This window comes from Neopelma chrysocephalum, unplaced genomic scaffold (assembly GCF_003984885.1).
Source record: "Neopelma chrysocephalum unplaced genomic scaffold, ASM398488v2 Primary Assembly neopelma1_42, whole genome shotgun sequence".
NCBI lineage: Eukaryota > Metazoa > Chordata > Aves > Passeriformes > Pipridae > Neopelma > Neopelma chrysocephalum.
The window spans coordinates 1,836,334-1,860,576 of NW_020897700.1; the positions used below are offsets into that span (position 1 = coordinate 1,836,334).

A 24,243-nucleotide genomic window follows, 5' to 3' on the forward strand; every position below is an offset into this window, starting at 1 on the left:
TTAAAGTAACAACGGATAATTTTATCAACACTCTTTCATGTTCAACTTGCACACAGTCATAAATTATTGACATAAATAACTAGAGAGCTCTACTGACTTTTATCCCCCTCAGTTTCAAGGCTAGCTTGAGCTATTTGCTATTTTCACGTCTTACACTGAACACTGACCTGAAAGCATCAGATAGAGAAAAGCACTTAAACGCACGCAGGAATTCCAGCTGGATACAAGGCATAGATCTACATGGAGACTTGCATCTTCTCTTGAATCAAAGCAGGCCACTGGAGCTGTATTTTTCTACAATCCTAGCATATTATAGGGCAATGGACACCCTACCTTTTATATCAAAAGCTTGTCTTACTGTTTAGATGAAAAGCTTGGTCTTCCTAACTCTGCAGGACCCCAATGGACTCTACAGTCTCAGTTCATGTCATCTCCTTTGAATTTCTGAAACATCTGCTTATTACTACAACTTAACTAACTGATTAGTTTAAAAATTATATACAGTGCTTCACCCCTTGCCCTTTCCTCTTCCATCCTGTTTCCCTGTTCTTGGACTGTGATTAGGGATTACCACCTTCCTCAACAGGATGAATACACATGAAGGAAGGACAATGCAAAACTACGCACTACTACAACAGCTTTGAGCTTAAGCCACTTTTAAGCACTTAGGCAAATCTGACTGCAAGCTCATTAAAGCATGTATGTTTGAAGGTGCTGATAGCTACAAACCAATGTTGACATTGTCTGTATTACCTTTTTATCTTGTGAATCCAAAATATTATCCAGCCATTTGTACAAATAGCCATCAGATGAGAGCCCAACGTTGTCTGCAACAGGGCCGCAACACAGTACAGCAGACATAGCCTTCAGAAAGCAATTGAAAACCACTACATTTTAGTAACTCATATACAACTCTTACTAAGGTCATTAAAATATCAGAAAACTATATTCTAACCTGTCAAGGGAGGAAGACCAAGACTAATAAAATCTGTTTAACATTTTATTCAAGAAATTATCAAATCATAGTTTTCTAAACTTCAAAATACAAGAAAGGGTCAATACTGAAATGCTAACATACTGAAGAGTTAAATACACCAGTTTCATTGTTAATGTACATTTACATGAAAGCCTTTCACCTTAGGCAACTGAGGACTAAAGTCACGGGAAGTGAACATTCAGTAGTAATTTTAAGAAATTCTATAGCAAGCACAGTAGTTCACAGTTTGGAAAAAGCTGAACTGTCATAAATACATGCAAGCATATGAGAAAAAAAGTAATGAATGGCCTAAGCGTTACATTTGCATTAGTAAGGTCAACATATCAATCTGTTTCCAAAATTAAAAAAGTGCTAAAATACCTTTAATGCACAGTATTGGTGTCTGTTTATTCGCATGTTTCTATCACTGTATCTGTCCAGGGGAGTAAACATGATACTAAAAGGACCTGCCCAATGACTGAACAACATAAATAGACTGTGGCGTAGACTCTGCTGTGGAAAGACACTTCTTCTCTGGTGTACTGTAAGAAAAGCCCAAAGTTAGACACATTCCTCTTGTCATTCTTTAAAATAAAGTACGTAACACAGAAACAGACCCAAACAATGAATATAAAAGGAAAAATCCATGCAAACACACCTATTTTAACATCATAATTGTTGGATGTAGCTTTACTATTGTCTTGTTAATGCCACTAGTGCACAAGAATTTATTCGTCTATAGAATTCTAATGCAATGGCCAACCAACAAAACTCTGCCAAATAGTACCAAAAATCTCTCTTAAAAATCATGCTTTTAAAGTTATATTCAAAACTGATGTCATAAATTATTTTAATGAAAGTATTCTGAAACTTCAGACAAAAAATGGCTTTTTCTTTAGTTTCTGTTTGGTTGGTTTTTGTTTTTTTTAAATGTACTTCCTACTAAATATAGTCATCAAAAGTTACTAAAGCATTTTTACATACCTGGAACATTTTGTATGATATTTGCCACTAAGGCACTAAAATGGCATCGTATATCTTTCAATGTATCAGAATCCTTTTCATTTTCTGCTTCTAGGAGTTGTCTTGTTAGATCGACATACTCAAGTAAAGTGTTGTTGAGGGAATGTGTTTCATTATCAAGGCCACCACTTGCACTTAAAAATAAAATAAATTCAAAAAATCAAATAGCATGATAATTACATACATTTTTTGAAAACAAGTTTTTTAATCTTTAAAAAACCCTCACACTGCAAATATTTATTTCAAAGCAATTTCTTCATTCAGCTTCAATTTCAGTTTTAAAATAAAGAACTCCAGTGAAAGCAAACTAATAATCAAACCTCACTATCAGAAGTCACTCATCCTTCTACAGAACTAGTTCTTATACTGGGGATATATGTTAAAAATAATAAATACCCTCAAAGAAGAAGATCCTCCCACAAACCCACACAATTTGTAAACTAGAAAAAATAATTGCTACTACTTGATGATAGTCATCTTTATGCGATATTGATTTTTGGAAGTCAGTCAAGATGTTTAGTACCTTGTGACACACTGTTGACGACTAGCAGGTGAAAGCAATTTATTCATTTTATATATTCATTTCCCATCCTCACGGTTTTAGCATCTGACTAGACGTCTGTACTAAACTAAATAAGGATATTAAAGACTACATGATTCAAATCTGCCCTACTTTGAAAAACAATTGGTAGAAGGGTGATTCCTTTCCCCTCAACTCTCTCCACCACATTTCCACATTTGCAGTAAAGACATCTAAAAAGCATTCCTTGCACATCGAAGGCAAGGTGATGCCTATGGCAACCCTTAATTGTTTGTTAGCTTCAGAGTCAGACTGGCCTCACAGAGAAAAGCTGACAAAGTTTCAGGGTGCAGACTGTGGTTAGACATATTTTACACACACTACTTAAACATCAGGGAGAACCTTAAAAGATAAGAAGGGAGAGTATGATTTTAACGGTTGGACTCAAATTTGAGCATGCTGAAAGACATTTTAGCAATGCTTCTGAGGCAACATTCTGAAATATACTGTAGCAGCTTGCTTAAAGATTGAGAATGTCACACTGACTATATAACTAAGGTTGATAAATACATGTCTAAGTATTGTTTGTCCAACAGAATGGGACCATTTCCTAGCCTACTTGCTCTTACACGATTCCACCCACATAGAAGAAACTTTCCAACAGACTTGTAAAACATATGCCAGAATTTCTTTTTTTCAAGTGTCCCTACACAAGTAGGATAAACTGAGGAAAAAAACCTCAATAACCCAGTTAACATTCTTCATTCCTCAGAAATAAAAAAAGGTCATATATTAATGTGCAGCAGCCTTCTCTGCATATGACGTGCTGACTAGCATCAGCACTCCAGGTGAGGGAGAACTCATCTGGCTGATCACAGAATAGTTACAATTTGCACAACTGGTGCAATGTTTGAGAACACACAAACAAGAAGGAACATGACACACTGCCTGTTCAAACCAATGGAGGATAGTAGCATTTTAAATAAAACACAGAACACAGTGACAAAGAGCACGGGAGAGGAAGAGATTAGAAAGCCAGTTTTATAAAACTGTCAGTTTTATAAAATTCCAAGTTTTATAAAACCGCATCTATCTTTTTAGTGGTATACTAAAACTCACAGATGAACTTTGCAAGCTTGTTATACTGAGTCATAAGAATACCAGTGACAATTCACAAAAATAAACAACTTCTCATCAGTGCTTCCCCTACCTGTGACTAATGACACCAGCATCTGCCAACAGTTCAAATATTCGTACTAGTTGTACTCGTAAAATATCTCGACGCCTGCGTCGTTTCATGTTCTATTCAACAGAGGAAACACAAAATTAAATGAAGCAGAGGAAAAGCTAAGTATAATACCAGCGTGGAATGTAAAAGCAATATATCTTTACTACAATCGGCATCAATTATCAGAGGTGCCAACCTTTTAAGATGAGTTATCCAAATTGCTAACAATTTCTATAACCAAAAAATGAACCAAATTTTTCCCTGTTGCAACTCTGAGACATACCAGGTTTGCTATTACATGTATTATCAAAATAATGGGTTTGTTAGTCTCCTGTCACAAAGTGCAACATATAGAACAACGAAGTACAAACGGCAGTCTTTCTACATATTTTGAAGGAGGTGATTCTGTCCCTCTGCTCCACTCTCGTGAGAACCCACCTGGAGTACTGTGTTCAGCTGTGGGGTCCTCAAACACAGCAAAGACATGGACATATGGGAATGGGTGCAGACAAGGGCTCAAAAATGGTCAGAGGGCTGGAGCACCTTTCTTATGAAGGATGAGAGAGATGGGGCTGTTCAGCCTGGAGAAGAGAAGGCTGAGGGGAGACCTTATTTGCGGCCTTTCAGGGCTTAAAAGGGGTTTATAAGAAAGATGGGACAAACATTTTAGCAGGGCCTGTTGTGATATGGCAAAGGGCAATGGTTTTAAACTAAAAGAGGATAGATTTAGACTTGATATAAAAAAGAGGGTGGTGAAATACTGGCACAGGTTGTCCAGACAGGTGGTAATTGCCCCACCCCCGGAAACACTCAAGGTCAGGTTGGATGGGGCTCTGAGCAACCTGATGTAGTTGACGATGTTTCTGCTCATTTCAGTGGGGGTGGACTATATGACCTTTAAAGGCCCCTTCCAACCCATGATCCTATGACTTGCATGCAAGACTAACAAAACACACTTTGGTCTAGTAACATTTTGAAACAGAAGAGAGCTCCTTCCCATCATCTGTAATTATAAATTTATTACTTGTAAAAATATTACAGTTACCATAAAAAATACTGAGTAATCATCTCTGACTTTGTTTTTGCAGAGATTATTATTTCTATAATATCTACTAAGACTCTTTCTTTAAAACAAGTTCTCCATTGGAAAATTTTTAGTATTTAAGAATAATACAGAGCTCAAAATAAACACAAAGCTCTTCTAATGTAAACACCTCACAATTATTTAAAAAAGCAACATTTCACATTTTTATCTAGTATACTGACAGTTTTTACTTGCAGAAATTAAAGAACATAACTAATATTTCTTCTCTGTGAGAAGACAGTTAAAACTGTATTAAATATAATGGAAATTATCCAATTACCTCTGGCCTTCTTTCAAGTGCTTCCTTAATTATAGGATGTAATTCTTCTATTAGTTCCCTGAATTAAAATAATTAAAAGGATAAAAACAAACATCAAATTAAGATCTCAACTGAAAGATGTTTCTCAGCAACTAGTGCTACAACACCAGTTAAAACACCCTCAGGTTTTCCTTCTTTACCTGTAGCTTTTAAAAGAAAAGTTTCCTAGAAAGATATTTTCCTAATTTAAAGCAGATTCCTAAATAGATGTCTCAACAACTACCCCTACATTTGCATTCTACAAGTATTATGGCTTATTTCTATCACAAACCATTGTCATTAATTTTCATACTAAGGGTTTAACAAAGATGTGCAAACAGGTATTATTGGGGGGGGGAAAGATGTTGGCAGCTTATCATACAATGCTCTTTCAGCTGTCATGATGCATTTACTTGTTAGTAAAGTTTGTTCTTTAAGTCCAGCAACACTACACTGACAGAAGTCAGACCAGTTTCTTTGAAAACTGAAACAGGTTCTGACACTGCTTAAATTCTCCATTTCTTCTGAAGCTCCACAGTCTTTACTACTACTCAGTTCCTTCTGCCAAACTAAGACTCTGTTATTTCTTTAAAAAGGGAAAGGTGAAGGAGATCAGTAGTAAGGATCTATGCAGACAAAATACTAAGGTAAAAATATATTGGTTGTACTTACAAAGGAGAGCAAGAGATACCTAGACAAGTTCATGTGATCAATTACAGAAAACAAAAATAATATTTTATTAAGTTTAAGTGGATTGAGTATACAGGTAACCAATGATGAAAAAGTTCCTGAGTAAACATACAAAGTGGGGAGAACAGTGCTTAAAAACTCAAAAGCTAAACAACAAATCAGTGCAGAGCTGTAATGCTGAAGGGTGGGTTACAGCTGGCATTTGGTGAGAGGACATGTGTTTTGAGAAACAAAACACATTCTGAATACAGAAATGGTCAAACTGTTGAGAATCAAATTTTTTTTTTTTGTAATTTGCTGAAAGAGTGGCTTCTAATTGAGAAAACAAGGATTTAAGGTGAAATTATCTCTGAAAGGATTTTCTGGGCTTTAGAGCACAATTATGATTTAAACCGTTAAACAGATCTTCAGGGTCACGAGACAAAGTCTTGCTTTGCTCCCGGTAGGGGAGCAAAGTCAGATATTATTTAAAATTATAAGATTGTAAAGGGATATAAATCAGAATATGATAACTGAGGACTTGGCATTACAGATTCAATATTGGCTCCTCATCTGCAATAATACGGGACACAAGTGACTGGAGAGAAACATCAACTCATTCAAAACCAACAATGTAAGTGATCCCTGGTTCTTTCTGCAGAAGCAGAGTTGGTTGCTAGGCACAGTACAACTTCATAACTCTCACTATATGAGGTTGGCTGCTGTCACAGAACACCTGATGGCTTTCCCAGGAGGTTTTCTTCCCCTCAGATGTTCTCAACTCTTCATCCATCCTCCATAAAGAGCAATTGGCAATACCAATAAGGAGAGTTTATCTACTCTAATAAACTTGAATATAAATAACATTTCAAATGTTATTACTTCACACAGTCTGTTCTTTAACAAAACAGCAGCTTTTAATATCAATAAAAGTTAGCTGTTTAGAATTTCAACTAACTTCTTTTTCTTTATGCAGGCATGACCTCCACATGAAATTCTTTCAAACCTCTAACAATCTATATCACGCCTCTAAATGCTAGAAAAGACAATCAGTTGTCACAGCTTTTTCAAAATTCTTGAAAGAAAAAGGTGAATCTTTTCCTATGAGCTCTGATTCCCTAGCTTCATAATCAACTGGCATAAAAACAGAATCAAACACAACAGTTACCTAAAAGCTCCTGGGTTGGTCCTGCCAAGTCCCAGGACAAGGGATTCTGTAATTTCCATGCTCTCAGAGCGCATCATTGGAACTATGTGCTTAAACAGGGAGGAAGGGGATGGAATGCCAATAATCTAAAAAGAAAACCAGAATAAACAGAATGAAATAGTTGCCAAACAAATGGTGACATGAAAATACCTGCTGTAATTTTTCTGTCTTCTCACATTGGATCAGTGACTCAAAATGATAAAAATGACATTTATATTTGACATGGAAAAAGATTTTCTGAAATAGTAAAGTAGTATTAACTATTTCTTGCATTACTGAATTTTCATTGTCAGATGACAATGAATGACTCAACACGACATAGATGCTATGCATGTTTGGTGTATCTGCCCTCCTTGGGGGAAAGTAAGTAGATTTCTTGTGTCCAACTCCTTAGAGTCCCTTGCAGCTCTCAAAGAGATCACAGCCTTCAGTCTACAGTTTTTCAGATTTAGGGAAAATATCTTGATAACAAGATGGAAGTGGAACAGGCTGCTTCTGCCAAAAATCTGCTGCATAGTCCAAGAATTATCTTCATGTCTACTGTACCTTTTACAGGAAGCCAAAAAGGAGATGAGCAAAAAGCAGCAAAGAAGGGGGAAAAAAATAATCTGCAGGCGCTATGAAGCTAGGCAGACAGAAAACTGTCTGCGGTTGGGAAAATATAACAAGATACATCATGCCTGAATAGGTCGCTGTTTCGATTACTGAAGTGAGAGGCTATTTGCTCAGAACTGCAGAAGTCTACTGACAGCAAAAACACCCCCTTAACAGTGAACAAAACATTTCTTTATTACAGCTAGCTAAGATTTTGAGATTGGGTAACTGTTTTTATTACATGGTAAGATTTGCCTTAAAAATGTAAGCAGAAAAGCATCTACAGCACAGATTGGGAAAAGTGAACTAAAACACTATCCCCTAAACAAATGAAAAACTAACATATACTAAAAATATTTTCAGATAAATTATCCCAGTTTATAATCATGGCAGTTATTATAGGCTCTGGTGTTTCTATTTCCAAAAACATGTAGACTTATTTACAATAAACATTAGAAGAACCTACTCTTGAATCAATGCTATAACCACTGTCAGGAGTAGACGCCAGCGTCTCAGGAGGGGAACATCTGACAGAGCCTGTGGAAGTGGAGGAGTTTGAAGAAGACGCTGCACTGCAGCAAAGAATCAGGTAGTTTCTCCAGAGCCCAATATAGGAGTCACTGCTTGTAGTAGTATTCACTTTCTTTGCATTGATAGGGCTGCTATTAAAAAAAAAAAAAAGAGCTCAGCAGAGTAAATGAAGCTTACCACATTTCACTTTGGTTTTCTACTGAATTTATTTTTCAATTCTGCATATGCCATTGCTTCCAAAATTGTTAACATAGTAAACTCAGAATAAGTTTTTCAGAACAGACCTGTACATCAACAATGAATGCTTTTATATTCAAATTTGTTGAACTACAATATGGCCAAAGGCATGAATTAATCTTCACAGCAGATAACTTTTTATCTAGATAAATCTGCTTTAATTTTTTGTTATATAAAGTTGAATTAAACCCCAGAAAATATCAACAGCCTACATGTCACCTCGCTCAAACAATAATGACTTTACAATGATGATAAATCTTGAAAGAATACCCAATATTATATACTGCATTAATTTTAGAAATCAACTTACTTGATATCCACTTGTGGAGACAGCAGTTGGAGTCTGGTATAAGCAAACGTCCAAGCGTAGCTTACAGCTGTTGGGCAGTGTTTTGGAAGATTTTCCTGCTTCATGAAACTCGAGAGGCTTATAATCCATGGATCTTGGCCTTGAGTCACATGTGCAAATATCCATATATGTGAGGGACTGACCACATCAAACTGGTGGCTGATTGGGGAGGAATTCCAGTCAGCCAGAGTTTGTAAATCTATTGAACTGGGACAGTACAGTAAAGTAGTCTGTGTGCATAGAAAAGAGAATAAGGCAATACTTAATATCCATGTGTATTAAGTAACAATCTCTTCATTGTTAAATATCTAATAAAGTATCACTGTCAAAACCACATCTGGAACAGATAAAACACATAATTTATGCGGGGTTTTTTACAGAAGTTCTTAATGTGAACAGTTATATAAACATGCTCTTTGGGAAGGAACTGGATATTAGGAAATAGCAAATTCTAGAAAAAGGCCTTTTCACTCATAATGATTTCATTCTTCCAAAATATTTGTACTCAGTCTTATTACTGAATTTCAACTTGTTTCCTAAACCTAAAATCAAAAGAGTTTCCTTGATACTTAAGAGTTTACGATAAGTACATAAGTATGGAATTCAGTTGTTATTCACTGACAGTTATTACAGCTTTCATCATGGATAAAGGACACACCGACCATTATGAAACTATACTGCTGCAGAAAAAGGCAGTGCCGTTTGCTTCAAAGAAATTGCAATCTGTAAGCAAGATAGGAAAAACCAGATAGAGTTGTCAGTGTTTATACAGTGGTGATAATGACACATTATTGGTCAGAAAGTGTACAATGGTGGTGTCAGCCTCACAACATTCATCAAGATTTTTGCCTTTTTCTCTTCGTTTGTGGTGCTAAATTGTTGACAAACTTCGCATGAACACAGTGACGCTATCATTTAAAATATATTTGGGACAGTTTTGCAGCATTATGTCATCTTACAACCAACTTAATATAGAAATTGTCCTACCTGGTCAGCCCCAGTGAGATGTATGAAACTTTCCAGGATAGTAGCACTTAGTCTGTCCATTACATCTATAGCCAAGTCATCATCACTCTACAATATACAAAGAATAAAAAGCTCAAAGAAAGTCAAAATAAAATCAGTTTCATTAAGCAGTCATAAGAACGGGTCATCAACTCTTACCTTCGAAATTTCTAGAAGTGTGAACAAGGCCCTTATTTCTCTCAGAACACTGACAGCTAATCGCCTGGTGGCAGGCCTGGTGCTGCAAAGGATGACCAAAGCAAAGCCTTCCACCACGTGAAATACACTGGAATAAAGGGTTCTCTCCAAGGGAAGGGTATGGGCAGCCCCATTGGATACACCACGCTAAGAAAAAAATTGCAGAAGTTAACCAAATGAAGGAAAAAAGTAAACACAATTAAGATGTAGTTCCACTACTGGAGATAGCAAAATAATCACAAAATATTTAGATCTTGTTTGGCTACTGGTCAAATTTGCATTATGAGAATGACATAGTATTAGCCACTTTTCTTTTTTATTATTTCTCTGAATTTAGTCCAAACATATCTCAGAAGAACATCTTTATTTCACTTTCTCAGGAGAATGATGCAGTGAGGGCAAAATTAAAAAAAAATATGCATACTCTTATGTAAAAGACTGTATAAAATCAAACTACTTGACCCCGTTCTACTGGCTAGTAAAAAATGCTGGGTTTTTCCTAGTTCTACTGTTTAATAACTCGTACTTATTTCCAGTTACACATGATGACTTCTGATGTAAGCAAAAATGTAGTAATGAATTAGCGTTTTTGAAACTAATTTTGTTTTGGTAAAAATGCTGATTTAAAAAAACAGATCTAAAAGTCTTCAAGCACTGTAAGAAAGCTGAATTTTTATTACTTAACAAAAACAATGAAGTTCACTAATAAAACTGTATGTAGATTCAAACTGTGTTCTAACATCAAAGGACCTTATATAGATATACCTGAGAATCTTGTGTTTTATTGTGCATTTGGGCTGCTTGTTTCCACTGATTTATGAGCTGCACTAACATTTTTACTGCATTGTCAAGAAGTGTTGGGTGGACGTCAGTCACTTCACGCACAATAAAATATACAAATCCTGAAAGAACATCTTCCCGCCAATCTGGAAAATCAAGCATTAATGCTTGGAGAGTATTGAAAGCCAAGGCACGAAGTTCTTCATCCATATGAATTGTCAGCCTGTTTAGAAAAAATACTGGTATCATCACCCTAGATTCACATACTCTTAATCAGCCTTTATCATTTAAAGTTCAGTGTTAACTCTTCCTTCTTTGCTGTACAATGTAGAACACTTCCACACAGATGCATTTTCAGCACTGAATAGACCTGAAACTGGCTACTAACAGAAGGTGCTTCTACTATAGCAAACTACTGCAAGGTTTCACAAAACTTAATACAAACAATTTTCAGGAGAGACTGTCAAGTCTTTCACATAGGTACGTCTCTGCATGCGTCTGAGCAACCACCTTAGAGCTCAGTACACAGGCATCCTGTGAGGTACAGGTTCTTTTCTTCAAATTAAAACTGAAAAGAACAGATAATTTTTGCAGTTAAAGCTTTACTTTAGATATGAGAAAAAACGCGCAAAAAAATCCCTTTGCATATATACTTAAAAATATGTCTCAGCCCGCTAAGGTAGAAGAAACATATCCCAGTACTGTATTATTACTTAATGCTTCATGTCTTTTATATGCCTTTTAACACTGAAGAAAAATTAGAAGTTGGAAAAACCTTATTCTCTCACATTATTACTAACTTTGTATATATGTAACTCAACACATTATATTAAAACGAATTTATAATTTCAAAGCTAAAAGCTATGCTGTATTTCTGTGCCAAGACCATTCTTGCATTAAGAAAAAAAAACCTATCTCAACTACTTATCAGGACCAATAAGGTACATTCAATTTAAACTGAGATAAGAGACAGAAGAGTATGGGTCATGTTGGATCAAAAAAAATGGAAAAACAATGCAGGATTTGTAGAGAAAAAGAATAGTTTCCCTTAAGTGCCTGTCTCACATTTTGGTAATGTCAAACAAGAATGACGTTATGAAGATTTATAGTATTAGTATTAGCAATAGGAAGAGGAAAAAAAAGGGGAAAAAGTATGATAGTGGTAAAAAAAAGATAAAACATGTTCAAAAAAACCCCAAAGCAATAGAAATAAATTCCCGCTTCTCAAAAAATTATCTCTAAAAATAAGTGCAAGATCTGCAGGATACATTTACCTCCTGCTACTCTGGCCAGTAAAACTCGACCAACTGCAGAAGGTAGTCAGGAGCAGGAAGGATGGAATCTGTATGCAGTGGACTTATACTGCATAGTGAGTGCACTGACAAACATGCACATGCAGCATTTAAAAAAGAACATCCAATAAGAGCTCAACTTCATTTCTCTTACCTTGCAAGCAATTCAATGAGGTCAGTCCTACTCATGCCATCTGGAATCAGTCTTGGGATAGCAGCAATGCAAGTTCTGAACAAATCTATCTTAGGTTTCCTCTCACCCCTATAAAAAGAGTGTATAACCAAAAAAACAACAGGAAAATTTACTTCAGTACACCATATAAATTTATTTAATTTCATGTCAAAACTAAGGAGGTAACAAACATTTTTAGCTTTAATTATTAAATTAACATTCACTTATTAGTCAAGTAAAAAACCCACTGTTGTAATGCATTAATGATGGTATCTGCAACATTACAGCATAAAAATAATATGATGCTACTGTGACAGTGAAAATACAGTAATTCAATACATACGTAATCATGTCTTCTGGTTCTTTATTGGACATCTGCACACTAGTCATGCACATGGGCCTTCCAACTTCTTTGTCCAAATGCCTAAGAATGCTATCCAGTGCTTTTCTGACTTGAGGATAGTATATGGACATTCCTGAAAAGCCAAAGAGTTCCATCACCTCTTTCATTTGTTCTTATTTAATTTTACATTTTAATTAAAATATTTGCCACTTATTCAGTTTTGGACAAATTTCTTATTGTACAACAGATGACATGAAATATGTACTTTAACTGTCAAAAGAAATGCATGTATATATATATTATATATATATATATATATATATATATATATACAAATATACAAACATGAGGTGATATATGAAAGTAGTTTATTTCAGAAAGAACATAAACACTGAAGCAACCATTAGTCATTTCTCTGTTTTCTCAATTCCAAGCTTTTTAGTTCTAGTTTAAATTTTACATGTTGAAACAACCCTTTAGAGATTACTACCTCATTCACAGAATATCAGTAGAGCACAGGGATTAAAATTGTCTTACTTCACTCAGTTGTGAGACACTTGAGACATTGTAGAGTGACATCAAGGGAACAAAAATTGCCATGCTATTTTACCACACTAACTGCACTCATGCTTCTTTGTGCTGATTTGGCAATGCAAAACACTTTAAGAAAAGCCATGGATTTCATCTCAGACACCAGAATGTCAATATTGTCTAGCAGCCCTCTCAAAAGAATCAAAGCAATTCTGTTAAAACAGACTCTCATTGGATTCTTGTTAACAATTAAAATAAATACATAATTAAAGCTACACAAATGTACTGCTTGAGAATAATTGAGAATATAAACACACATACTGGAATGCGAACTTACAAAAGAATACAACATACCTATAACTTTTGCTTCCTCATCTGTCAGCGTTTTATTAAGAAAAATTTTCTTCACACGCAGAGTATTTCCTGAAGGAAGAACAACTCCTGTTGTTGGCATTGGTGGTTCACCATCTTTCTGCTGCAAGCTATCTGCTATAACAAGGAAGACTCTGAGGCCAATATTCATCCTCTTCGAGAGCAAAAAAGGGACAAAAAAAGGGAAGAGAAAACAGAAGAAGTTATAATATTGAAGTATAAAAGAGACAAAATACAATTTGCATTTTTCCTCTCTTATAAATAGGCAGCAGTACACTTCCGGTAGGACAGGTATTATTTAAATGTTACATATTAGGGTAGTGAAAGCAACAAGAATGAAGTTTAAGCTTTTCGTGCCTCCCCACAACTCTGATTCAAATAAACTGACTGGGCCCAGGCTAAGCTACTGAATACTTTATAGTGCACTATAAAGTGCACTATAAAGTACTTTATAGTACACTGAGGGAGTTGATGAATCTCTATGGTAACACACTGAAGACATACATTGCTTAAATGTCTTATCTGTTAGACTGGGTCTTGAAATATAAGGGCTGGGTATGACTTTCCTACAGAAAGGTTTTCGAGTTATACTGTAAAAAAACCTCATACTTTCTGAAATTTTTGCTGAAATAAGTCCGAATTGCAGAACTGCTGCTAGCTTATTTACTGGAAGTGAAACAGCAATTGTGCATGACTACAACTACTTCTTTAGTTTTAATAGAACACACCTTCAGATATTCATTAATCTGCTTTCATCCTGGCTCAAAAATAGTTAACCACTTTTCCCCAAAATCCCCCTATGTTGTTCTCGTGGCATGCAAGTAATGAGCTTTTTTTACCTCTGGATTAATAGTGAAGGTTTTAGGTGATTTTCCAACACTAAGAAGATCAAATATTATTTCTTTCATTGCAAAATCCAAACGTTCCTATAAAGTAAAATAGATTCATATGATCATCTCTTTTCTGTTAATACACACAATTTCTTGGCTTTGCACAGATGCTGGGTATCCCGTCTTAAAAATTAAAAAAATAAAAATAAAGAAGTTTAAAAAATAAGCCTTTTTTTCCTATTTATTCTTATGACCTAATTTTTTTTTTAATATAATACAATTCAACACAGTTCCTCCTCTGATACAGTTGAACCATTTCTCCTGAAAAAATTTCCAGACAATTCTGCTCAGGTCAAACGCATTTCCACAAATAAGTTGAACTGTTTTAGAAAACTAAAAATTAGGGATAAAGAAAAGCTCTACGAAACAAAAAAATATTAAAATACAAATATAATAAATATAAAAAAATTTAACAGTGAAGGGTTCTGTGTCCTACCTCATCCCTGTATGACCAAACGCAAATCATTTTAGGAGCTGAAGCACAAACAAGCAATTTCTAAGACAGGAAAACATGTCTCTAATCTATAATGTTAGAGACGAATGAGAGTTTATCTTGTGACATTGTATCCTGCAATTCAATATTAGGATAACAGAAGTGCCTAAAATAATACAAATCATAATGCAATAATAACTACACACTACTGCATTAATTGTATGCTTTTTCTATCTACAGAGGGCAGCCTCCAGGTTAAATATAACTGGATACTACTGTTCTAATGCTTTGTCCCTTATAAAAATATCATAATGGATGTACTAATTGTATTAGTGTACTTTATATATATATATACAACAGTGCAATGCAAATGTAAATACTAACCACCATAATGTTCATACACAACAGTTATTGAAGTTTAAATAGAATAATTTTGCCACTATTAGAAACACAATGAGTTATTTCATTTGTTATGCATATTCAGGAAAATTCTAAAACTAACCTTAAATTTCCATTTCTTCCAAATAATGTTCATTCTATTATTATAGCTTTAACTAAATGTATTCTTACCTGAGCAATGAACTGAATAATCTTCACAAATATATTCAGAGGTGTGTCTCGTGGGACCACGCTACGCGATCCTTTTGGAAAAAGTGCTGATACAATACTCATGAGACGGCTATGAGAATTTAGAAACAAAAAGAAGTAAAAAAGCCTTTTAAAACTAACTCCTTATAACAGCATAGATGTTACAGTTAAAATCTGGAAGTGTGTTGGTGGGGCTACTACAAAATAATACAGAAGCATATGACAGGTAGTACCACCTATAGGAAATACAGCCCCAGCTGTCACAGGTAGCAGTATCATGGATTCATTTATAAAATGAACAAGATCCTGTTTTAAACTAGTTACTAACAGTCAGAAGAAGGGGCAAAATCTGAATAACTATTCCAAATTCTCATTATGTACATTCATAAAGAAAAACTTTTCATTTCCAGTCCACACTTAGTGATGGCCACTTCATACCCTATTTGTTCTGGTATCATTAGTGCCTTTTAACTTCAACAAATTTCCTGCTTATCTTTCTTCTGTCCCTGCAAAGATAATTCTAGACTCTAGTCCTTCTCTTCATCAAAATAATCAAGGTCTTTTTGTTTTCCCTATTAATACAAAACCTTTGGCCCCCTGTTTACTCAACTAAGCCATCCTTTAGCTGGCTTCAAGATCTCTTCTCCCACCAGGTGGGAAAAAATCTGCAACAATCAGTAGTTTAAAATCCTTTGCATAATGAACTTACCTTTGAGTTACAGTGTTGCTTTCACATTTTATTCTAATAACATAAACCCACAATAACCTATATAAAGATTCCAGTGCAACTCGGGACATTTTGGGATCTTTATTCTGTAAAATAAATGAAAAAATACAGTTACTGTTGCCTGTGAGACACTGAGAAAATTTTTAGCTTTCACTTTTGAAAATATTTTCTTTTTTTTTTTAACAATGAAAGCTGATGTGTTTAATACTCACTACAAGTTTTTAATATTTTTTCATAAAAACAACCCTGCATTGCACATTTTCAGTACTGCCTAAATTTTTAACTAGCAATTCCAGCTCATTTTACATGTCTCTCACTCTCAGGGCAGAGGAGTAACTACAAAGCAGATATTCCTCTTGAGATGAACACCAAAAGCATATTGCGTTCAAGAACTTTTCTCAGAAAGCCACTGGTAACAAATACCTACTTAATAGCAAACTAATTTATAGTTTGCCTAAAATCCTGGAGTAGCTGCTTTGGATCAGGAACAAAGTCTAATTCCATCACTCAGTTTGTGACAGCAGACAGCAGCAGGTACAGAAGAAAAGAATGTAGAGCAGGGCAGGCAGGCACACAAGGATGCTTCTCTGGGTATGGCTTCACACAACTTAGCCATTTCCTGCAGGCTGTATTACTGTTTACCTACTTTCAATGAATTTTTATTTTAACAATTAAGCTACCTTTTCTTGAATTAATGTAAAATCCTGCAGCATAATTCAGTTTAAAGTATGCACTGGATGAAAAACAATTTTTGTCTGAAAGCTGCTACTAGGAGTTTAGCTTTGCTCCTCTGAGTTCTTAAACTGTGTAAAACAATAACTAACTAATATTCTTTGTACCAACTCCAGAAATCTCCTTTCCAACTAGGGATTCTTGGTGTATGTATAATCTAGAAATGTCCAGCAAGACTCCTGGATTTGGCCATAAGTATAAACTTCTGAATATAATAAATGATTCCCAGTTGTCAACTTTTTAGGTATTGTCTCAATTCAAACTAATGAACCCAAACAAACCCAACAAAAAACCCAACAACTTTGTCCTTTCACAAAGGGTATAAGTGGACCTAAGACCATACTGTTCAAAAAGAGAGGGTCTCATCCTTGATTCCCTCCTCTACAACCTCAATGCTCCCTCTGCGTTAACCCTAGCAGTAAGAAAGCCCAACTTGCATCAGTAAGCTGATCAAAATAATTTCACATCCATGTCTGTGCAACAGACTACACAAAGGAGAGTAATTTGGATGGCTTTAACAGATGTAGGTCAGGACTACTGGTTTTGCCAGCAGCTTACTTGAAGAGAGGCTGAAGGCCTATCACAAAATCACAGAGGCAAAAGCAGTACTTCAAAGTAGTACATACAAGTGACATACATGACTGACTACCACAACATTAGAAGGAATAACTTAACCCAGTTTACATCAGTGATAATGCCCTTCTACCCTCCCTTCACACTCATCCATATATTCTGCCATCACCTCTGGACTAGCACACCTCTAACTAGGCAGTAGGTAAATTTAGGAAGGTGATCTGGACAAAATCTAACCAGTAAAAATTACACCTGTCCCTGGTCAGTATTCACATAGACAACTGTCCATCCCACTATCCAGTTAATTTACCCGCAGTGCTACGGTGAGGCAAAGAGAACTGTATGAGAAGGGGAGACTGTGATAGCTTTCATTTTAATCAACTCAAACAGCAAAAAAGCCATGATATTATTATTCACTGTATTTAATTTACAGGCCAACAATTACTGATGGTCAAAGTAGGCTGGGTAATTCATTGGCACATGTGTTATTAAAGTCTATCTGAAATGCGGTACCTAGAACTCAGTAATGCTTTAATTTTCTTATTTCTAATATTCTACAGGGGAGCTTAATTTACAGATCCAGAAGCAAAACAAAAATTTATTATTGGCTTTCAATCATTGAATAAAAAATACAGTAGAGGTAGCAAATATTTTACGTGTTAACAACATTCTGTTAGCAGGTGTATCATCCAATATAGCTACTTCTGACAAATTATGACAAAGTTTGCTTCTTTGTTAGAAAGAAAAAGTAACGTATAAGGAAGCATTCACTTTTTTTAAAAAGAGTTACAAAATAAATCCAGCAGTACTTTTAATATCTGAAACATTGAAAATTTTCATTATCCCTTCCTACAATGAGGAATTAAACAAATATGCTATAAGAAAATAGCTTTTTGATCTGATTTATGGCACACTTCCTGTACACTTGGTGTTAATACGTTAGTATTTCCTTTCCTCTTTGACATTACAGCAGTTAGAGTAGGGTGTGTAATTCAACAACTTGGCTGAATTTTAGTCTTTTTAGCTGATGTCTCTCAGATTTTAAAGTACTCTATCTGTTGTTTTTAACATAGCTTTGTTTAAAATCGTAACACTTTTAACATAAATTATGATATCAGCACACTATGAAATAAGCTGTCAAGAACAATATCTCTTACAAAACTAAAAAAGTAACATTTACAGTGGTTTTACATGACACACTAAAATGACTCAATGAAACAAATCTCAATGACAGCAAGAAACAAAACAGCATTTTTCCATGTTAGTCAAATGTAATCACTTACTGAAGAAAGTACTTTTTAATACTGATGTTAAACTTTGATGTTAAACTTTTCTTCTGTTCTGAACTAAAACAATTTCTACTTTTTAAAACCTGCAAAACCAACAGTGTAAAAGTCTTTGAAGTTAGTGCACTGCAAGTTGTTATAGTAAATCAGTTTCACATTTTTTTATTGTGAAAATGTTTTCAGTTTGCTCGCATGCAAGACACTTTTTGAAATGCATTAACAGAAAAACCCATGTCTGAATAGGTAGTTTACTTCAGCGGAAACATGCACTGCTGTTCAGGAAAACCAGCTGTAATATTGATAACCAATCTCATAAAGCCACACTTTTAGCCCCAAGGAAAAATTTGTATTAGATAATTTTCTGATCTTTCTCCTTTACTTCCTGGGAAGAAAAACAGATCTTTGAAACATTAGCTATTCTTAGTCCTGTTTCTGCTTAACAGTACTAACAGCGATTTTACAAAATTTACAAAATAAAACAAAAAACATCTAAAAAAAAAATCAAAAGTATTTACATGAGACAAAGCAACATTTCACTGAGTTACAACATATTAACTCACCTGCAGTGTTTCTATTTGTTTTCTGATACTGTTGTTAGATGGCATCTAAATAAAGCAATGTGAGACAGCAAAACATAACAAACATGAGAATGGAAGGCACATGCATGTTAGATGAAAAAAAGCACAAAACCAACAGATAGCTGTCTAGCAAGGACTCTATTCAGTAGAAATCAAGCTTTTGCTATAGTGGCAGAAAACTTCCCTTCAGCTTTCGAGGTTAAACTGTGAGGAACAAAATATTCTTTTTCCACACAACAGTGGCACAGAATGATAGACACTGTCTCTCGCATTTCAGCAGCTTTCTTTTCCTTCCTCTCCCCAGAAGAGGTGGTAAAGATACCACAACAACTCAGCTTCACTCAAGAATTTATCAACTTTCTTACAAACTTGCTAGAATTAGTCTGTTTAGATACTAGTCAAAAAAAGTAAGGAAAATGTTTTACAATACTGATCCAGTACTGTAAAACATACTGTCTGCTGAACAAATTCAGAATTTTGCCTACACCACAGTTTGTAAAAAAATGCCTACTAGGATCAATGTTGAAACAGCATCCCAACTGTACAACAAAGCCACCTATACATATACCAAAAAATACCCTTTGGTATGCTCCTGTTCTAAAGAGACTCTTACAACTACCTTGTCTGCTATTTTCATCAGTGCAGACCACCAGGTTTCCTCCTTTCAGCAAGGCTAGGATGTTTTCGCCATACACTAAACTTGATTTTGAGGATAACTAAATGTAACGCACTGAAACTCAGCACGAGGAGTTTACAAGGGCCATAAGCACCACTTAGGATTAGGATTCAAAGTACTCTTGGGTTCATTATCAAGTACAGCACAGCACCAAAAGGTAAGGCAGGGTGTGAACATACTGTGCATCAGGTACTATGGAGCAACAGCAAGGATGTGGGCTTTCACACCATGGCAAATGGGAAATTGCTCATTTCTGTCACCAAAGTGTGACATGGTGTTCATGGCTAGCTAAGAGCTTGCACTGGGCAGTCACCAGGGAATAAAGTGAGCGTCATGAATCCATGAACTACGTCACCTCTTGGTGACTTGCTAGCGTGCCTGTACTCTTTAAAGAATATCCCTGTGACAGTCTAAGTTTTGTCATTGTTTCAACTGCTAATTTGTTAACTGCAAGAAATACAGTAGGGGTAGGTGAACCTTTTCAGTGTTTTAAGTATCTTCCAGTAACTCTCCAAATTACGTTATTAAATAACAAAGACAGTAGTGACAATGGATTTGGAATTCCTTAATTCATTTGACATATTTAAGTAATTGCAAATAAAATAACTTTAGTCATTAGGAAATCAGGAAATAATATGTGAAAGGGGAAATCTAAAAGACTAAACTGCTGTGAAATTCAGATTTATAAATTAATGAGATTACTAATTTCAGAGTGCATGCATTTAATTAGCTTCAGAAACAAAGGAACACATTAATTTGTAAGACACATGAGAATAGTGGGGGTGTGTTTTTCAAGATTAAATTCAAAAAAGTTTCTGAACAAAGTAGGCACCCAAACAATCAATAGTATTTGGTGTGCCAAATTAAACCAAGCCATAAAATATCCTAAATAACTCACTGATGGCAGAGCATCATAACACTGCAAATTCTGTATTGCAGAAATTCATATATGGAATTTCTGCTGAATAGAGCCTTACAGTAAATGTGTTAAGCTGTTAGTGGTTAACAAAATTAAGTAAAATATAAAATGCATGCTCAGCAACTACCAGTCAAACTCACTGGCATTTATAGTTTTAATATATCCATTATCAACAGTGGACATTATGCCAGAAAAAGGTAACTCCTAGATTGAAAGAGGTTTTTTTAAAGTTTTAAAAACAAAAGCACAAGCAGCCTCCATAAGCGAAGTAAACCACAAAACAAAAATCAAGGCGAATATTGCAAAAGAACTGCAATGTTAGATGAAAAATATACAAAACCCAACAAGCAACAGACAGGTGTGAAAGATGTTGTGAGAACAAAATGACCCTTAAAAACAATCCAAGCAGCTAAACCGGTTTCCTTTTGACTTCATGCTGGTCTACGTATTTCACTAATAAGCTTCAGAATTGTCTCTCCTACCTAACCAGAATCAGCATTGTGAAGCAGGATCAAAGAATTTATTAACATTTTCAAAATTAATGCATTAGGCAAAATCATGATTCTGTTAATCATAATTAAGGAAAGAGCATGTACAACAATTAATGCTACAAGAAAGTCACTTAAAAAAATCACCAGTTCCTAAGTATCGTGATGTCTTTATCAACCAATTGCTGTTTACAATGCTATCAATGGAAGTCATCAGTTAAAGGGACACTGTAATTTTTTCTTCAAATATGTATCACTGGCTGTAGATATAATGTCTTTTATGGTCTTGCAATCAATTTTCTAGTCATTCAATTAGTGAGTGAGAGAAATCTTGCACTTCTTATACATTCTACTTAGAAGAGCAGACAAGTCACTTATTTTCTCACATGTAATTTTCACATGAAGAATTACAGTCTGTACTTTCTCTGGCATGAACAGTCCTTATTAGCAGATGTTTCTGCAGATTTTACTCAATAGAAACGATAGTCCCCAAAGGGACCACACCTATTTACAACATGACAGAGCATCATAAAAACCTACTGAGTTTAATACAAACAGAGACTTGAAACATTTATTTATTTTTTTAGAAAAATATTTCAGTGTCCTTTTAAACAGCCAAATATTCATTGTTTATTTGGCATGTGAATTTTGCGAACATACTGGAATAAATACTAGTGATTTGCAACAGTTCCTGAATTGAAAAGGATTCTTACCTTTAGATGTGACAAACAGTTCTGCAGGAAAACGTGCCAGTTATTTAAAAAAAACTGTTTCTGACTGACACACAACAGGCAGGTGATCAATGGATACAAAGCCTATGAGTAGGGGGGAAAAAGAATTGATCAAATGGCTCTTTGAAGACCTCCTAAGTCTTGTACATTGAGACTGAGACACACAGTTGGTTCTTGCCTCTCACTCCCACAGTTTTAGCATTGCATGGTAGCCTTACCCCTGCACTGCGACACGTGCCAGGCACAGTGCCCTGGGTACAACCTTTGTGCTGTAAGAGCTCGAGGTGTAAGATCGCAGCAGTGGGACCAAGGTGAAGCTCATCCCCTAGCAAAGTCTAACCTTAAACACAGACTGAGAGCAGGTCTCACTCTTTGTACAATAACCTCTTTTCCTGCAACCACAAGATTCAACTCATGAAGTCCTACATGCTGGGCAAGTGAACTGCCTTTAAGAATATTCAGGAAAAATATCATCAACTCAGTAAAAACTGAGGCAGACTTCAAGTTGTCAGAAATGTTACTTCTACTTTTAGTGAGGAAGGAAGCAAAATTTAAGTTCTGTGAATATGCAAACCATGACTTTGCTTTGCTTTAGTAACATAAGATTTAATAATTTAATACATAATGGTGATTAATACCAAATCTGACTGCAGATCATCGTGTTATGCAGCAAAATTAAAGAATGAGGATGAATAGGTAAACTGTAATCTTGACGCAAACAATATTTCTGACTTCATAAATAGAATAACATTTTGAATACTAACATCAACCACTTAATATTATTCTTACATAAGGAGTTTAATCACATACAATGATAAATGCTATATATGCTTATATGTTTGTCCCTAACATGAAAGTGAGAATAAAACATTTTAAATTCACTTGCATTTACTGAATATGCCAATTGGAATGAAAAATTTAGCTCTACATTTCCAGCAAAGTGAATCAACTTGAAACATGGCTGCCACAGTCCACAAGAATGATGAAATACTGCATTATTAAGAGACAATAAAAAAATGTTGGAAAAAGAAACACAAAGTGTATGAAGAGAGAAGAGAAACAGGCAGGGCTATTAAGAGGCTGCTGTTTTGCTGGGAAAGTCTTATCTGACACTTCCCTCTTTTAATTAAGCATAATTTCAATATACAGACTCCCTGAATCCAAGTTCTTTGTAAGAGACATTAGGTTAAGTAACTCTGTGCTAAACCCCACTAAAATAATCAAGAACAAGCACTGACTTCAAGACAAATCTCATGTGTGGGATAACAAGAGCATATATCTACACAAGGAAACAAAGCAAAACTAGAACAAATGCACATAAACTATGGGAATTTAATTATACTTGAACTGAGATGTTAAGATTTAAATTAACATAGCTGTTAGCTTTTCCTCATATAATGTACTAGCTTAAGAGCCTAAGATGAGTAAAATGGAGAAGTTGAAATATTTCTTTAAAATACCAGTGAATGCTTCTTTCTTGAGCTCAATTCAAAGGTAGTCTGATAAAGCATCTCCACAAAATTTTTCAAACATGGCACATTCACTTCATTTTTAACAGCCTATTAAAAAAAATATACACATTAATGGGTTTAAAAACTTATACAGGAGGCAATTTAAATATAAATTAAGATGTCCATGAATTCAAGACCATTCAAAAGTTAAATCTCACATTAGGTAGGTATTTGAGTGTATTTATCTGAAATATAAACGAAAGCATAAGAAATCATGCCATATACTACAACCATACAGTTAAAACAACAATTAAATCAAATAAGCAAAAAAAACTCAGCCCAACAAAACATAATACACATAATTTCATATATTTTAAAAATTATTTTTCATAACTTTTACACTGTTCCCCTCTTCACTGATCCCCTTCTCTTTTATGTCCTCCAATACTGAAAAATGAAAATTTAAGAAATTATCCACAGGATTACCAGTCAACCAACCATTCAAGTAGTCTTTGCTCAGCTTTCAGAATTAACGAAACAGATATGTGGAGCTCTACACGTTTTTTACCCACTCTGTTCTTGCATATAGAATAGGTTTCCTCCCACAGCCCAGACAGTTACATTCTTTATCAAAACCTCTGCAAGTCTCTTAGGCTTCTCTCTGGATACTTAGGATGATCCATTTAAATGCCATTCTCAACCTACTGTTTTATATGGTATTTCTGCTTTATTTATCAAATGGAAGGTTGGGGTATTAGAGAG

At 35.0% G+C, this 24,243-nt stretch overlaps 1 protein-coding gene across 14 annotated transcripts in view; it reads right to left on the reverse strand.

The window, feature by feature from the left end:
* The window catches only part of FRYL (FRY like transcription coactivator), a 163,882-nt gene that overhangs the window by 52,802 nt on the left and 86,837 nt on the right, over positions 1–24,243 (reverse strand). For 8 of the 14 annotated variants that reach the window (XR_003533157.1, XM_027676348.1, XM_027676351.1 and 5 more), the window contains 20 exons: positions 23,491–23,589; positions 22,013–22,114; positions 19,199–19,243; positions 16,030–16,133; positions 15,303–15,411; positions 14,249–14,335; positions 13,392–13,563; positions 12,507–12,639; positions 12,146–12,253; positions 10,685–10,922; positions 9,881–10,066; positions 9,704–9,790; positions 8,678–8,946; positions 8,066–8,261; positions 6,967–7,091; positions 5,112–5,169; positions 3,730–3,821; positions 1,961–2,133; positions 1,358–1,518; positions 754–864 (listed from right to left, as the gene is read on the reverse strand). Coding sequence is in view for 13 of the 14 variants with exons in the window: in XM_027676348.1 (XP_027532149.1) it covers positions 754–864; positions 1,358–1,518; positions 1,961–2,133; positions 3,730–3,821; positions 5,112–5,169; positions 6,967–7,091; positions 8,066–8,261; positions 8,678–8,946; positions 9,704–9,790; positions 9,881–10,066; positions 10,685–10,922; positions 12,146–12,253; positions 12,507–12,639; positions 13,392–13,563; positions 14,249–14,335; positions 15,303–15,411; positions 16,030–16,133; positions 19,199–19,243; positions 22,013–22,114; positions 23,491–23,589 (2,655 nt within the window). In the remaining variant the exon portion in view is untranslated. The remainder of the gene's footprint in view (positions 1–753; positions 865–1,357; positions 1,519–1,960; positions 2,134–3,729; positions 3,822–5,111; positions 5,170–6,966; positions 7,092–8,065; positions 8,262–8,677; positions 8,947–9,703; positions 9,791–9,880; positions 10,067–10,684; positions 10,923–12,145; positions 12,254–12,506; positions 12,640–13,391; positions 13,564–14,248; positions 14,336–15,302; positions 15,412–16,029; positions 16,134–19,198; positions 19,244–22,012; positions 22,115–23,490; positions 23,590–24,243) is intronic. The other 6 variants (XM_027676349.1, XM_027676350.1, XM_027676345.1 and 3 more) reach the window with 2 other exon arrangements.